Source organism: Neopelma chrysocephalum, unplaced genomic scaffold (genome assembly GCF_003984885.1).
Source record: "Neopelma chrysocephalum unplaced genomic scaffold, ASM398488v2 Primary Assembly neopelma1_44, whole genome shotgun sequence".
In the NCBI taxonomy this organism is placed as follows: domain Eukaryota; kingdom Metazoa; phylum Chordata; class Aves; order Passeriformes; family Pipridae; genus Neopelma; species Neopelma chrysocephalum.
The window spans coordinates 27888085-27906186 of NW_020897703.1; the positions used below are offsets into that span (position 1 = coordinate 27888085).

Here is an 18102-nt window from a genome sequence, read left to right on the forward strand (position 1 = left end):
TTACCTGCAAGAAGGCATGACACATGGAAAGAAGGGCACTGAAAAACTATCATTAAAATATAAAAGGCAGACTGAAATAGCAGATTCCTTCAATGCAACCTAGCAAGGACTCTTTGCAGAATACACTTAACATTTATTTCAATAGAGAAAATCTGACAGGATTAATAAAACCAAGATGATTTTCCCTGACTTCTGTGACTTACCTTTTCTTCGCCGACTACTCGTATTCCTCAGACCTTCTGGCACCAGATCATTATTCTTGCACCCATATTCAATACTTTGAACTATTTAAAGACCACTTGTTATGTCAGTCAAGTAAGTACCCCAGAGCTTTTTCTGTGGCACATAACGGTAAGAAAAGAGCCATTGGACTGGAACTTGGAATATCATAGAAAAAAATGGATTTATAAACTGCTTTTACAATGAATATATGTAATTACATTTGGCTGTGCTGAAATGAATATTAAATGTTTATCTATGTTCTCATTTTTTTGGTAAAAAATCCAAATCTCAATATACCGTCTTGAGGATCCTATAATTTTACAACTGCATGCAACATAATTTAGGAAAGAAGTCAACACTATATGTGAACTAAAGCATATTTTAAACAGCATCCTGACTAAAATATTAATGTGAAGTAAATAATTGCATATAAGAAATTTTCTTCCACCTGGAAGATGATGGATTCACTGCCCTGGAAAAGGGCATTTTATATCATTCTACCTTGAGAAGGAACAAATCAGGAACAGTGTAAGTTACTCACTCTTGTGAGTGTGTGCCTTGTACCCCACTTGGACACACTGATGTGTGTGATATGAAAGTTACTCATTTTCTGGCTTCACTGAAATACCTGAAGCCAGAAAGTGAGTACTTTTCATTAAAACACGAGTTTACTGCATGAGCAGGCTAAAGGCGAAAAATTCTGATATGCAGCAAAATTCCCTTTATACCAGTAGTTGATGGGGTATGACACGATGGTATGCTTAAAACAATTAAACGCAGTTTTATGACATAACAAAGCAGGAATACTAGTTGCAGCATATTTTGTTGAGCACTTGGCTGAGTTAGCAAATTTTAATTGATTACTGCTTTGTGGGCATTGCGTAGTAGAAAACACAGAGTCAATCTGAAAGTTTTTACCTTTTCAACATGTGCCAAAAACTGAGAAGCTCTACACATTGTGACCCAAAACATTCAACTTCTGAACCACTGCTGCAGTGCATCATAGGAGATGCAATTCAATATTCTTTTATTTTCTCTAAACTTAGTTAGAAAATAAAAGTCTACCAGCTGCTACTCGCACTAAAATTCCCAGGAGGCACCAGAGTTGATTTTAGAAATCATTTTAAAGCTTTCATTGAACTGAATAGTGAGAAAAATGCAGATATGCATGGCTTTCTCCGTATCTCTTTGACTAGTCATGGAGACAATGAGTTAATGTACAGTTATTTATATTAAGGCACTCTCCCATTTCAGGAGATGGAGCTGTTTGGTGGAACAGTGGCTTGGCAGTCTCTCTCTAATGATAGCAGCAAATGGTTACAGCAATGACAAACAGAGCAAATCTGAACAGCTCTTCTTACATCCAGCGGGTAGAGCTATTTTCAACATCACTGTGTAAATTCATATCTCTACTAGATCATCTTGATTTTTCCATGCCGAAAAAGAAATTGCCATGAATTTCAACTGGATTAGGAAAAAAAAAAGTAAAAGGAGAGAGAAAAATAGAAAGATCAATATTTTACATGTCTGCAAGAAATACATCCTCTTCTCTTGAAAACTCCCCTCATACTAACTGAATTGATCTGTCTGCCCAGAAGAGGTTTCTATTAGTCTTCATCTATATGAGGATATTATTTCCATATCCCAACTGCTAAGGTGCATTGACCACTGAAAGCTATCCAGAGTCTGTGCCAACTATGGAGCATGGAGCTTCACGCCCTCATGGGCAGCTTGTAGGATGGATGGAAAAAACACAGTGGAAGATGTGAACAGCAGAAGGACATGAGCTGGCAGGAGGAAGGTTCAAACATCTGGGAAAGACCTCCTTTTGAACACTTCAGCAGGAGTGGGCTAGGACAGATGGTATAGAGGACAGCACCCCAGAGCACAGAGGCAAGGAGAAACAGGCAGCAGCCATGAGATTTACTTCCCAAAGACTAGGAACAACTGAGCCACTGAGGTCTTACAGTAGACGAGTTCAAGCAGCAACAGATTATAGAATATATGTGGCTTGATGGTACGTGTTTGGTTTTAATTTAAAATTTATTCAGTTATTGGAAAGCTAAAACAGTTTGCCAATACTATTATCTGGAAAGGGCTGGAATAAACTGGCTGTTTTTGAAACCAGTGATGCAAGTCAGTGTTGATTCATTATCAGCCACTCTGTAAGTTTGGAAATAAGACTTTCCTTGCCTCATTGTCTTCTATAAAAAACAAAAGAGTTCTTAGGTACAGTTCAGAAAACTAATTATAAAAGTCTCCTACTGAAAAAATTTAAAAGTAAAATAATCCAATAATTAGAATTAAGTAGGTTGGCCTTTGGTGACTGATCAGCATAATGAATCTAGTTATGTGGATGGCCAAGACATTGGGCTAAGAAGAGGCTTGTGGATGAATCAGATTAAATACATTGGCTGGAACAGGACCGGTTGCTACAAAATATTTAGAATGTTGCTACAAAAATATTTAAAAGTTCCATTATTTTTCTATGCCTTCAAGTCAAGTGATTCAAATTTCCTATACATCAGTGAGGTGGCTGACTTTCAATAAACAAGATGTCTTTCCTCAGTTATTTTCAGAAAGTCGGGCTCTTTGCCCCTGCATCATCCTATATGTCTCTTTCCATGGAAAAGAAAATAATTATTAGTTTTGTTGCCATTGTACATTGTAGTACACGGAAAAAAAGAAGACAAAAAAAAAAGAAGAGAAAATGAAGTAAGAGCAAAGTAAAAACCACCAGCATCCCACTCAAAATTATCTTCTCAATCCACTAAGAGGAATTATGTACCCTTCTCATATTTCTTTTTTATAGTTCATAGTTCATTGCTATCATGTCTTTCTTCCTTTGCAGGGTAGTAAAAACATAATATCGGAAATACTTGACATACTTCCTCATTTGTTTAATGGTGATGATACAAGGGAAATTACCCCTCTAATATATTTGAACATTTAGCTTATTATCCTGAGTGAGTTTTCTCCCAAAGCTCAATTTATTAAAACAAAACACATCTTTCTATGATGAACTGCAAAGGGCAAGAGGGCAAAATTCTTTAATTAAAATTAGAGTGGTTTCGTGACTCTACCCCAGCAGATACTGCTTCTACTGCAGCTTAGTTTACTGAAACTTTCATTGAGTCCCACTCACCCGCAAGCAATGAGATTTTCACACATGAATTAGGCTTTTCATTTGATAACTTCAAGGTTACAATTTAATGCTACCCCAGCGGCTGCTGTTTGGTGAAAAATGCAGGGTTGTGAGCAGCCCTTACTCAGTATTTTTTGAGGCCAATAGAATTCATGCCCATTGCAGAATGGGAAGGGGACACTTGGCAAAACAGGGGAACCACTTCTTTGCTGACAATGTTTATTTTAATTTGAATGTAAATACTGCAGTTTTAGCAAGGCGCTGGTTATGCACTGTCATAGACCATGGTGGGTAAATCTGTGGGCACTGGGAACTGCATCCCCAACAGGTACAAATAGATTAGCCTGCTGAGGATGCAAGACATCTGCAGTCGAGATGGGAACTGAATCCAGTCTTCTTGAGTCTTCATCCAATATCTACTTACACTCCCCTTTTCTCTTGAGGAATTGAGAGGACATGAAGTGTGTGAGAGGACACAACACCATGAGAAAAACTTGTACATCTTACAGAATCTCTTTTTTACTGTCAAAGCAAAGCGTTCACCAATACAACCTGCATTAAGTACTCTTTAGTCCTTTAGTTTGGAGCAATCCCTGTCAGCTTACCTTCCTCATAATCAACCAAAAGATTTCTAAGAAAGTTGCACTACTTCAGTTGCAAAGAAGGAAGTTCAAAAGACATGGAGCATTTCATAGAGTCAGACACAGTTAATTCATACCGAATTATCCTCGCTGTATAAATGTCTGTGCAAATGACAGACTTTATTAAGCCTTCAAAGCTGACATAGTATTTATCACTGATTAAATTTTTAAAATCAAAGTAACTATGGCTTTTACAGACATGTTTAGATTAAGACTGACATTAATGCTGTATATCAGTTTAAATCACTTGCAATTATGCAGGTGCTCGGGCAGTCTGTATTTCAGTCATTTTGAGGCTAAATTGGGGCAGAGAACCCATGGCTCCATATCGGATAACAAAGCTCTGGGACAGTCTTAAGGCCTTTACAGACACTGTTTTTCTAATATAGAATATTCTTAAAGCTTTCCTCTGTGGACTGAAAATGTGTAAACTGCTCTTGCTGGAAACAAGAAATAGTAGTAGACAATCTTGCAATGAGAGTCTGTATAACACCTAAGATACCCAGGAGAGCAAATTAAGGTTTTATGAAAAATTTCCAACTTGTATGTATATGACTTTGCAAATATAACATTATTGGTTTACTGTAATTGTGTATATACCTGCACATACATGAAATTGCTGGTTGGGGGTTGATGCATGTCCAGAATATGTTATATTTTTGTACATTTCTGGTTACAATTTTTAAAAAAATTGCAATTCCTCTGGTGATGAAAGCAGATTAACTAAATGAAATTCCACCACAGAGTTCAAGTTATGCACCATACTTCATTAATATTTCATTTTTTACAGCACTCCAAATGCACAGAGAAGTTATCAGAGAATGTTTTTTTCTTTTGAAGAGTTAGAAGGCATTTGATCATAACTGCTGAAGTAAATTAAATGGCATTTCAAGAGCAGCCAAGTAAAAATGCTGAAGGCACAAAGGAGTTTTGATATCCAGGAAATCACGATTAATTTCAACTACATAAAATGGGATACAAGATGGTATGAACCATTTGCTATTTGTCATCTGTTTTATTTGATTAGAAACATATGGTATTTATCAGTCAGTAGACTGGAAATAGAATTTGCTGTAAATGATAAAGGATGTAAAAAAAATTATAGGTAAAAGGAGCAATGGGAGAATATGCATAGATATCTCTTATCAAAGTATATGATAGCTTTCACTTGGGCTGACTACAAAGATACTTTATTATACTGATTTGTATTGTTCAGTGAGGAAATTTCTAGGTTAAACAGAAGTTAATAAAACCTAAAGGATACTGAAATTTATTTGGCAATACATTTGACAGCACCCAAATATAAGAAAAAAAAGAAGAAATATTAAACAATTGTCCCATGATATGGAAGCCATTTAAAGAAAGTTTCCTGTGAAAATGAAGCCTCACCCCTTTTTTAATTCTTAGATTTGATAATTTCCTGGTCCATATCCAACACAGCAGGATGACTACAGTTTTCATCACAGTGCCAGAAATTCCTGAAGAATAATCCTACAATGCTCTAACAGACAAGGCTACAGCTTTTCATGAGCTACACTTGAGTAAAAAACAAAGTAATAGGAAGAGATATCAAAAGCTTTCTCAATAGTGTGGATACTAATGAAATTATATTAATAGGCATTATTGGATTAGGTCCCACATTCTATTACTTTTAGCAGCTTCTGTTTTTAGGCACTCTTCAGATTCTAGAGGGCACAGATGGAGGACCAACTTTAGTAAGCAGTTTATTAGCCTTTCTGATTTTATTAATTGTGTATGATACAATAACATCTAATCATGTAAAGTAAGATTAAAGATCCTGACACCCACAGCACAGGAACTAACAAACTAATTTTTTGTTCCTTTCTCTATAGACTAACAATATATTTAGAATAATTACTCTGAAAACAGTAAAGAATTAAAACTGATAATTGCATACAACTTTAAAAATATGTCAATTAATAAACCATACAGTCTTTGACATCACAATTTATATTCAAGAGAAAAAAAAGTGCAAAAATACATAACATTAAGCAACAGACAATTAACAACAATTTGTTTTGATTATATTGGATCACAATTAATGTTGGCCCTGCAGTTCCTCTTTCTACTTTGACAGCTCCTTAGACTACTTATGCAGATTAATTCTTGGAGTATTGGCATTTGCTAATATGTGGTTTTGAACAAGCCACTGCACAATACTGACACCAGTGAGGAGAATTCTTCACTGCCCTTCCTGAACTAGATCCTGCCTGTCCTTAGGGCTACCTTATGTATCTGGGCAATTTGCCAGAACTGATAAAGGTTGTGACACTATTGAACACCTTCCTACCAACTGATGACATAGAGAACTGCAAATGTCATGCAGACTGATTAGGAGCGAGGCAAAGCAAAGAACACTTTTGGACCACAAGGCACATATAACCATTCTCCATCAACAGATAAAGCAAGACTATAGTAAACTGTACATTTGTCAGTTTTATGGTCTAAAAAAATTAGTAGCAAGTGATTTTTCCCCAGGGGAAAAATTACTTAACATTACATTGTTTTATTTTACAAACAGTCTAAGACTTTAAGGCAAAATTGCAGAGACTGCCTATACCTTTTAGATTTCAGATCTAAATTTTCAGATTCAGAAATTTGATCAGAGTACAACTCAACCCAAAAATTATCATGTGAAAGAGCCTTCACACTTAACCACAAACGTACAGGTCCAGTGATGATTCTTTCTTTACCAATACCCTACATAGGCAAAATGTCGCTAAGATCGTTCTCAGGCATTCATTTATCCATACCTATGATGTTACATAGACACTTGAACAGAAGAGAAGGGAGGAGACACTTGGTAAGTTGAAAATATGACTTTTTAGTGTTTAAAAACTAGATTAAAATATGCACAATCATAGACATTGAAACCCGTGCTTCTATCAAGGCGCACAAAATAAGCTCATGTATACAGTGCTTACAGTTTTACCTGCACCTTGTCCATGGCTGCCTAAGGAAACTTTAAAACTTTAGTTAGAAACTACCACAAGGTGCATTACTGCAGATCCTAATTTTCCAGAAACAACTCAAAACGTAGAGTGTGCAGTTTTCCATGTGGTCTACAAGGACATAGATTTTCTGCAATCCAGCAGTAAAAAGGCCTGAGTTCTCCCAAGCAAGCAGTTCAGCAATTAAAAGTTGAGCATTAAACTACAAAGAGGCAACACTGGTTTTATGACAGTTGTTAAACCACCTATATTGGTCTTGCAATATTAATAATTGAAAAAAAAATCGAGTAAAACCAATTTTTCTTATTAAATGGTCTCGATGGAATTAAAATAAGGTATTAAGTTCTTTTTAAAGATATCTGGTGCTCAACATTACAGAGGGATCCTTTTAGTGGTTCTAAGCTTCTTGTTCATCCCTGGTAAATGAATCGTAAAAAAAATACCCCGTAACATGAAATCAGGTGAACTGTGAAAGATTAGATTAATACTAGAGGGTGATTCAGTGCCAATAAATGAATGAGGAACAGGGAAGGGTGGTCTTCTATGTGTGAAACTGTTGTGTTTCTTACCTCCAAAGCTTTCAAACGCTCCAATAGCAATTTTGTCTTTTCTTTTTCCTCCTCAGTGCTGCTGCTTTCACTTCTTGAATCTTCATCTACCAGTGTGTGATTTTTTTCCATGCCTTCTTTACATCTCCTACTGTCTTCTGACAGCTTTTCCTGAAATGATTTTTTTAAAATGTCATTACTCACATGTGCAAATGAATTTAACTATGCAAATATCTTCAATTCTCCCCTTTATATGAATGAAAAAAGAGCAAGTTGCTAGTGACATGATTAAAGTACTGAATAAGTGGAGTCATGAAGGGTCTGTGAAACATGTTGCTATGCCAATTCTGCAAGTGTATTCACAACTTAACTTCTACATCTACTTTGATTTTTAAAAAGCAGAACTCATCATCCTTTTAATAAAATAACTTCCATTTTCTTCTTTAAAAATTGCAATGAAAATTGAACATACCAGCTTTCAATGGAAGCATTTTGCCACTGAGACATGAAACAGTTTATTGAGGAAAAGCTAACATATGTTCATGCCTAATGTATTTCACCTTTCTTCATCTAGAGCTAATATTTGAATTACTAAATAATGGGCTGAGAATCAAGCTACTACATGAATACTGATTTAAGATGCACACTAACATATGATTGGAGAGAACTAAACTGACAGTAAAAACTCCAGAAGTGCCCCAGTCTGTTACAACCCAGTCAGACTCGGTTGTTATTAGCTGCTGCTGCTGCTGAGTGGACTGTGTCTGCTGAGTTTTACAAGAGGTCTATAAAAAGGATAGGATTGAACAGTGAATCCTGATAACTCCATTAATTTATGTGTCTGAGTTCTCTGTTGAGAGAGAGAGTGAGACAGAGCAAGCAAAACATCAAGACTTCAAGCAGGAAATGCCTGTTTGACATTGCCCAAAATGACAAGGCATAAGGGAAAAAGAGAACCACACAGATGTAGAGAGTGGACTATCACTGGAGCACAACACCAATGGGACAGGCTCTACCTTGTAAACCACCTTCTCTAACTATAGGAGCAGATCCAGTGTTGCAACTAATGAGCAGATTAAAAATGGAAAATGTCAGGTAAGTCAGCATTTAAATACTGGGTGTCAACATAAACCTAGAGAAGTTTTTCAATGAGCATTTAGTTTTCTTTCTGATAATTCTTACATACAAAGGCTCGTACTTTCATGATCTTCGGGTTAGTCAATAAGTGGGATCCATTTCCCATAACTACTGCACAACATGAACTCTATCTAAGCATAAAATTATGCATTTTCATGAAGAACTGATCCAGCTTGAGTAACTGCAAATACAACTCTTTGAGAGTTAATAGCAAGGCATTATCTTAAATAAAACCCATAAGTGTAACTGAATTAAAAATCAGCACTGCAGATCACATTTATAACAATGTCTTTTTAAAATATTAACTAGCTTAGAAATTGATTATTACTATGTTAAAACTTTAATTAAGAATTAATTTTATAAGCTATGGGCTTAATTACTGAATACCCTTACACAAACCATGAGGCACAGATCTCATTCTTAACCCCCAAAACATAGATGTCAAAGAGCAATTCCATCAGGTTTCCAACATTAGTGCTATCCTGATCACAAAGGAGCCATAAATATAATAGTTGAGATTTTTTTCCTGTTTGCTACTCACTGATGCAACAAGCAAGTATCTGTAAAAGAGCCATTAAACCATTTTTACTTCAAGTTGCCCCAAGGAATGCATGGAGATAAAACACTTCAATGAATTCAGGGGAAAAAATTGACAAAAAATGACAATTCATACACAAACAATTATTTTTAGGAGAGAATGTGATATGAATCAGATGTGGCTAACAATACAAGAAAAGATAAACATATGCACAGGGACACCTTTCTTGCACAAAGTCAGGGCAGCAATTTCAAAGGACAGGTAGAAGAAAGCATAGTTTATGACATTTCATCACAGAAAGGGGAATAGCATAACTTCTCACAGAGTAAATCCCAGCCACATAAAGAAGTAATCTATTCATCTTCTAATTACAAAATCTGATGAACTTTGCACAGGAGTGCCATAATCAAGAACACACATCCTGTTTTACTATGATGTGCACTAGAATACCTCAAGACACTTAGTACTGTTACCCCTGCTGAGTGTTGAAGTGCAGCTCACATAGTTCCAAAACTAGTTTATTACTGAGTAATAATAAACGAGTTTCAGTGTTTCAGACATGGACTAAAAAGGTCCCTGATATGTCACCTACCCTACCTGAAAAAGCTGCAGAACAGAAGAAAACACTACTAACCTTAGAAATTGCGCTTAGACATGTCGTGCTGAGGGCACTGCCCTGACACTTTCACCGGTTCCACCTGGGTGATATCCAGTAAGGATAAAGTGAAAAATCCACACTCAAGGAAGCAAAGAAAACAGGCACCCTTTGTGCCAAAAGTCAAGTCAAGTAACAGGGAGGATGAGAATAGCTTTTGGAACGACAGAAACCTCTGGAGAGTGCAAAATCTGTTAATATTTTGAGATATCTGCACAAGGAAATTATCTCCTGCATGATGATGGTCAAATCCTACAGAAAGCTCTGAAGTGAGCAGGCTAAAGGCAGCAAACAATGGTGTAAAGCAGCTTATTCCTCTTTTTCCCTGGAGTCCTATAGTTCTTGTGTTACCTCAAGTAAAGACACCCCTGAACAGTCTCTGCTGTATGCCTTATGTATTGCACAATCACAGGCAGGCTGGGTTTTCAATCTGGATAACAAAATCCTCTCCAGGTCCCAAGTCCAGCAAAGGCAGAGTAAGTGCTATCCTGCTGATGAGTGCAGTTTAATTTCTGTGAAAAGGTAACAGATGGAAGTGGTGCTCTGGAAGTAAGCTGGACAGCTAAAAAACAAAAAGCAATAACCCAGCTCTGGGTCTCCGGCCCAGACAAATGAATTTAAGACACATGCCTGTACCATGAGAGGATGCAAACACAGCAGCCTGATGAAAATTCTACAGTAAAGGCTCATCTACATCTCTAGTGCTCTATGTCAACAAAGAGACAATAAAAATACTAAAAATTCAAATCTTACTGAAACTAGGATTATGCTGCTCACTGCAGACCCGTTCCCACAGAAATTAATGAGAAACTTCCAATTGAGTCCCACATTGTGTAAGCTTCTCAAGCTGCTTTAAACTGTCATTGCTTTTCTGAAACCAACAGTATTTTGCAAATCTTAAATGACATCCTGCCCTGACCATTATTTCTAAGTATTCAGTTTGCTCTATAAATCAAACAAACAGTGCACTGATGATGAACCCTTTGATGGAACACTATGGGCCCAATAGCCAATAGAAAACAAGAGATGGAAACAGTCCCTGCAGCCTGGAAATGGCAAGCTTTCCAGAATCAATGAGAAGATATAAATCACTAAAGACATTGATCTATGAAGCTGTACAATGCAGTGGCCTGACTGAGACTTATCAGAAAGCTGGTTTTCAGTTAGCTGAACTAGGAAATAGCAGTATAATGCTCCCCATTTCCACTAATAAATAAAGTAAGAACAATAAATTATGAGAGCAGGTAATCCACTTGAAATTACAAGTGATAATTTACTGGAATTTCTAGAATGTAAAGCCAATCTTCTCTCTTCCACCTACCTTGCAGAATACTGAAAATGTTTTCACTGTTTATAAATAAGGAGTAACAATAGTGATATAAAATATCATCTGGAAGCTTTCAAAAGATAAGAGAACTAACTGCCTATTTCAGAAATTACCTTCTCCTTCATTTCAAGAAAGGTAAAAGTCTGCTGACCCCCTGGACACAAAGTTAGTCATTGGGATGCCTTTCCTCTAAGAACTGTAAACTTTTCCAGGAACAAACAAGTGTCAAAGGGAGATTTAAACATCTATTTCTTAACCATTATTATTTCAGAAATTATGTTACTTTTAAAGTTTTACTGGCAGTACCATCAGTAGTCTGTCCTTTGCCTTTTCTTCTGTCTAAGACGCTTTCTAGGAATGACACCACACACCTACACGCACGGAAAAAAAGAGGGAAAAATGAGCTCACTTTAAAATATTTCAATTTGGAACTATGAAATTTCAAACCAAGAAGAGTAAAAGTCAGGTGACAAAAAGAAAAAAAAGAAGTTGCTAGAAAAAATGATTCTAGATTTTCTTTTTTTACAGTGAAAACTACAATTAGGCACTAATTGGAATTGAGGCTCTTTCTGTGGTAGTAACAACAAATATGTGATATGAAATGAGAAGGTACCTGGTGCAGGTAAGAGAGAAGATGGAGCCAGACACATCCTGTAAGTGGCATAATGAAAAGCCCAGATACAATGGACACAGCTTAGAACATGAAAAATAGCAATTAGACATTAGAAAGAGCATTTGCTGGTTTTTTTTTCTTCCTATTAGAGGGTCATATGGTTACTGGAACAGGTTACACAGGGAGATTCCTGAATCACAGAGATATTGCAAAGTTCACTGGACAAGTGGCTATAATAATACAACATAGCATAATCTAATACTGGATATAACTGGATCTGGGCTTTACAGCACTGATTATAAACACCAATCTTTCACGAGGACATGTGACAAAATTTTGATTGAAGCAAACAAGAATTAAAAAAAGAAGATCTTTGAAATGCTGATTTTCCCAATGAGTGTTGGATGACATGAATTGCTCGTCTGGAAAATGGTAAGTAATATTTAGAGATGACATCTTTGCTTGTAGAAGCTAAAGATCATTTTCATGTGATAAACACAAGTCCTCCAGAGAAGTAAAGTTTTTCAGATGCAATGCAGTAAGGATCCCTCAGATACAAAAGATGTCTGTTTCAATTTTGGGTGTCAGATTGTGATGCCTGAGTGGGATTTTCTTTTCGGAATTCCTTTTAATTCTTCAGTTTCTGAAATTTAATAGAAATGAAGGTTTTATAATGGTTAAAAATTCAAATTCTTCTGAGAGTCATGCCTCCAATTTTCCAAAAACACACTTTAATCAGCCATTAATCACCCAGGAATAAAATATACGTAGGATATATAATTAAACAGAATTTATGATTGCTCATAACCACTCATTTGAGGAAAAAAATATTCACAATGTAGTTATTAACTGATCACGTATAGAGGCAGTGGTAATATGCATTCAGGAATCCAGTCTTCATGGAACCCAAGCTATGCAACTAACTCAGCATCTCAAAATATTCAGCACTTTCTGTAGTGTCTCCAAAGCTTCCAAAGGAATTTGTAAACAAGGTATTTACTGAATAGTTATCTAAGTTTTCAGTGACTGAATTTGAAGAGCATACTATTCTACACATCTAACACTCTTTCTGCAATAAAGGCAGACTCTGACCTCCAAACCCAAACTGCAGTTTACAAATCCATATACAGAATTGTTTATGTATGCACTGGTTTTGGCTGGGGTAGAGTTATTTATCTTCACAGTAGCCGGTATGGGGCTGTGTTTTGGATTTGTACTGGAAAAAGTGTTGATAACTCCAAGATGTTTTGTTACTGCTGAGCAGACATTACACAGAGCCAAGATCCCTTCTGCCTCTCACTTCACCCCACCAGTGAGGGGGTTGGGGGTGCACAAGGAGTTGAGGGGGGACACAGCCAGGACAGCTGACCCCAACTGACCCAAGGGATGTCACAGACCATATGGCATCAAGCTCAGCAACATCCTAGGGGGAAGGTTGCTTTGGGTCCACTGCTCGGGGACTGGCCGGGCATCGGTCAATTGGTGGTCAGCAATTTGCATCACTTGTTTTGTTTCTATCTTTGTTATTTTCCTTTGCATTACAACTTTTTGCTGTTGTTGTCATAATAATTCCATTACTAAAATGTTCTTATGTCAACCTATGAGTTTTCTCACTTCTACCCTTTTGATTCTCTTCTCCCCACCCTGATGAAGGAGGGTGTAGGGCTTGGTTGTGAGCTGGGGTTAAACCAAAACAATGTAATTATAAATTGTGAATGCTTTTCCTTGCAAGGCCATTCTATAGTCTTGATGTATTCTTAGATGATGCCTTTTCAGTGTTCTTTCCACTGCAGACCTCCTAGTGCTCACCACTATTCACTGAGAATGAGCCCTATGAAATTACTGTTGATGAAGATAAAAACTCTAGATGAGGGTTTCTTTGTACTTTCATTAAAAAAACAGCCTCAAGCTATGCACAAGTAGCTCAGTCTGACTGCACAAGCTTAAAAAAAGACCTCAATTGCTCCAACGACTACTGACTTAACATTCCAACAAGGTTAAAATTGTTTTCCAGGGGTACCTTGCTCCCCTTTCTCCCCCACCATCACCTTTTCCTTTCTAAATATGCCCTTTGAAAATTTGCAGTATCTTCTGATATGTTTTATAACCTAATTCATTTAGTGAAACCTGAGATATATAAAAGACATGTATGTTAAGCCAGAGCAATGTAAAGTGAGACTGAGGAATTAACCAAGTGTGTCCTGCAAGATGCTCAGTACAGGAGCAGTCACTGATATTACTGTGACCTGAATATATTTTTTCCATGCAGAACTTTAAAAAAAAAAGTCTTTATTTGCTAATTTTCTTTTTTTTCCTTATTTATCCCATTAAACACAATGATCTAGCTCTGGAAAAAACCCAAATTGTAACAGAACAAACAAGTTAGATCAAAAAAAAATTACATGCAACTAAAATTATATGCAATCTAAATGATCTCTAAGACTACAAATATGACTTCTGGTTTACCTGCTTACTTCTATCTATGTATTCAGCTCTTTTCTCTTGCTTTCTTTTCTCCCAGTGGAAGGACAAACTAAAATATAGCTTTGCTTTAGATAACACATCAGCAAGTGTAATAATAATATATTTTTGTTCAGCTAACAGCTCTTGTTGAGAACAAGCTGACCGAAATTGAAGGAAAACAAAGGAATGCAACAAATCACAAAATTTTACAGAAACACCCCAAATCGTTCATGATTTAACATTACCACTGTCAGGAAAAACATATTAAGTTCTTCTTTTTCATTTCTGGATTTCACTTACAAAGTGAGCAGAGTGAGCAGTAATGTTCCCTAGATTAAACTCATGTGATGGATAAGAGAACAAAGTATGTACTTTATGTTTCTGATATGTGCCTCCTTCCATTCGCGTATCAATCTAGATGTACTACATATTATTCTTCACTCAAAACACTCCTCATTAGTCCAAGCTATCATCCCTCTTGAACAGTTTTGCAGTAACATTAATAAATTTTCCGATGATGCTTTTATTGGCTGTTCCACGCGTCAGAAACACGCATTTCTTTTGAGAAAGTTCAGATCAAAAAGGACCACTAAAGAAGACAACCTTCACAGTGAACTTCACTGTGATTAAGTGTTCTCAATACATCAGGGTTTCTTGTCCCTGATGTGTCAAAGCCTGGGTGTCAAAGTGACTTGGTCACCGACCAAGCACTGCTGTTGACCCCCATCCTGTGAATGGATATTCACATTACCAACAGCACCCTGACCTCCGGCACTTTGCCTGTCAGAAGTGAAATCAAGGACTGACCATTCTGGAGGGGACTCTGCCAAGCCAGGTTTCAGGCACATTCCTTCTCAAAATGGAAGGGTTCAGTTACACTAATTACAAAGTTATCAGGCAGAAAAAAAGAATTGTTCTAGAAGCTAAGCTGTTTCTTCTTCATATGTGTATGTATGGTAATATGAGACAAATATGCATGCAGATATTTCAAGCAGATATTCTCTTATAAATTGGTTCATTATAGTACCATACTTAAAGCGATAATCTTTCCTTCCTGGAAACCTGTATTAGCACTTAAACTTTTGTGAAGCGGTTTGTAAGTATTAAAGTAGCTACACTTGACTAAAGTGATGGTATTAAAATATCTACCTTTGACTGAAGTACAAATAAGCCAAGGTATTCTAAAATTCAAATGCAGTAAATTTTATGTAACAGCAATTAAGGAAACAGAATTACTCTGGAATTTAAATTGCTAGAAATAAGCCAATTTTCCTTCCCAAGTATTTTGGAATGAGAGCAACGTATGAACTAACTAGTTCTCGCCACAAGCATAATTGCAGAAGCTGACTTAAGGAAAAAAATTGGTATACATTACATAACCTGGTAATTTTTTTGCAAATGCTAGGGAATAGTTGTCTTGTCTCCCAATATTGTCAGAAAAAGTTCTGAAAAAAGATCAGAATGCATCTTTACACAAAAATAAAATGTAGGAACAATCAGTTCAGGTCAGATCAAAACTTCAACTTTTCAAATATATTATTATAGTTCAGATTAACTTTTCCTGACCAGAAGCACATATTCATTCCAAAATAAATATATTGATGTACTGCTAGGTGTGTTCTTCTGCTAAAATAATTTTCAAGATGGGATGGTTGTGAATACAGAATAATCTCCCTTTTTGGCCTCAGAAAATAAGTAAAGTTTTAGATTTTTTTCAAAATTCTTAAAATTCAATAAGTAGCATTGTTTTCTGCTTGTTTGAGAATACCAATGAAATAATGTCAAAATGCAGAATGAGCAATATCTTTTAGGGAGATGTGGAAGTAGAGAGAGAGCATGTCACTAGGCCACATTTAAGACCCCACTTTGGAATAACAAGGAATACAAACTGATTTCACAACTTTTGCGTCCAAACACTTCTGTCATTAGACAGCTGATGGCACCAAATGGCCTCTATTATTTCTTATTCAGTATCCTTTATCAGAAAACACAAATGATTTGATAGACAAAAATACTTATTTACTTGCTAGACCCTCTTGCCCAGCCTCTTCAATATCAGCCCAGGATGGGCAATGTTGTGTCAGCAAAGCACGTCTGGATCCTCACAGGGATCTGGAGAGGCTACAGACAGGCAAGACTCTCTTATTAAGATCTTCTTTTGGGCAAGAGGCACACTACAGACTTGGGAACTCTGAGAGCAATTGCCAGATGGGAGAATGACTACAACTCCTTGGGGGTCTCAGTGCTCTGATGAGGAACCAAGGAGGGCGGGAAGTGGCAATAGGTCCCATGGGAAGCACAGGATGGATTCCCCATACAGCCACAGTGTGGGCTGCCCTGGGCCTGTGTGCCAGCACAGCCCTGCTTTGGGCAGCCCTGATTTATCCTGCGGGAGGAACACATGCAGATAAGGAGCCACCACTTGGCCTTCACACACAAAGACACCAGCATCTCTCCAAGCAGCAGGCAGACAATCTTAAAACTGGAGTTTGCTATAAATTCCAGGAAGTTACTCCAAAAAATCCATTGCGCAGGTTCAAAAGGTAAAAGACCTTTCCCAAAATCTTCGTTCGCGAAGACTGGCCATACTCCAGTCTCTGAGGACTACCAAGCAGAGGCATATGAGAGCCATATCCTTTTTTCTCAAATACATCCTCTGAATTAGAAAAAAGGTAATCAGAAGAACACCATTAAGATCAAGATTAGGGCTACAGACAACTTGCTGTCCATAAATGGGAAGTCCCTGTATACATAAGGATGACCTGTGTTGATCAGGCTGTGAACCACATCATCACCTTGCTTCCCAAAGACTGGTTCTACAATTTCTGTTATGCCTGTTGCAGATGGATAGGGTTCAGGCAATGCACATGGGTTGACTTTTGTGGATTCATTCCAAAAGTTAGAACTAGAAGAAAGATACAGCCAAAGAGAAATACTATATAGTACAGACAAATTTAAATCTAGAATTACAGTCAGTATAATATAAAATAGTATCATTAAAGCAGTCAATCTTCACCTCTTGTTACTGTAGATATATAGAACGATGTGTGATGGGTTAAAGAGGTTGTATAATGTGTCAATCTAGATCTGGGACCTCATCTCTGCTTCTGCAAACTTCAAGGACTGGCATTGTATTCTCTAAGTAAACCCCTGATGGCAAGAAAGATGGTCATCTGAATTACAGAGTCAGTCAAAAACTGTGGGTGATTGGGTATAGACAAAGACCATGCAAATATATAGGTAACTTTTGTGTAAACACAGGACATCCTTATTTTGCTTTCTCTTTAATTTTCCTAGTATCTTGTTTTGCGGTGTAGCCAAGACCAGGTTGAGTGGGGCTTCGAGCTACCTGGTTTAGTGAAAGGTGTCTCTGCCCATGGGTGGGGAGTTGGAACAAGATGTTCTTTAATGTCCCTTACAGTCCAAATCATTTTATAACTATAGAATATGATTCTGGGAAGGAAAGAACAGCTTGTTTTCTGAGAAACAGGCACACAAATGTCACATTTCAGTTATGAGACTTTGTTGTGTTAAACATAGCTCCATTGCTGTGCTACTATATTACAAACAACCAGAAAGGGAAAGCTCTTAGTACATATGTTCCTTCAACAAAACCGTAATTTTGAACAGTATCTGAGGAGCAGCATCATTCTCTTTTGGGGGTGAGAATACAACCTCAATACGGGAACAAATATTTATCAAAATCTTTGCATAGTGGTGGAAATATATGAGATGAAAAGCCATAAGGAATTAGTTGTTAATGAGGTAGCCCTGGATTTCTCTGTATGGAAAAGCAGTCCAGCAGCAAATGCTTGTGTCCTTGACAGCCCAGGATTTCCGG

At 37.0% G+C, this 18102-nt stretch overlaps 1 protein-coding gene across 5 annotated transcripts in view; it reads right to left on the reverse strand.

The window, feature by feature from the left end:
• Positions 1–18102, reverse strand: part of NCKAP5 (NCK associated protein 5) — a 371875-nt gene that overhangs the window by 115403 nt on the left and 238370 nt on the right. For all 5 annotated transcript variants that reach the window (XM_027679099.1, XM_027679100.1, XM_027679101.1 and 2 more), the window contains exon 7: positions 7550–7699. In XM_027679099.1, the coding sequence (XP_027534900.1) occupies positions 7550–7699 (150 nt within the window). The remainder of the gene's footprint in view (positions 1–7549; positions 7700–18102) is intronic.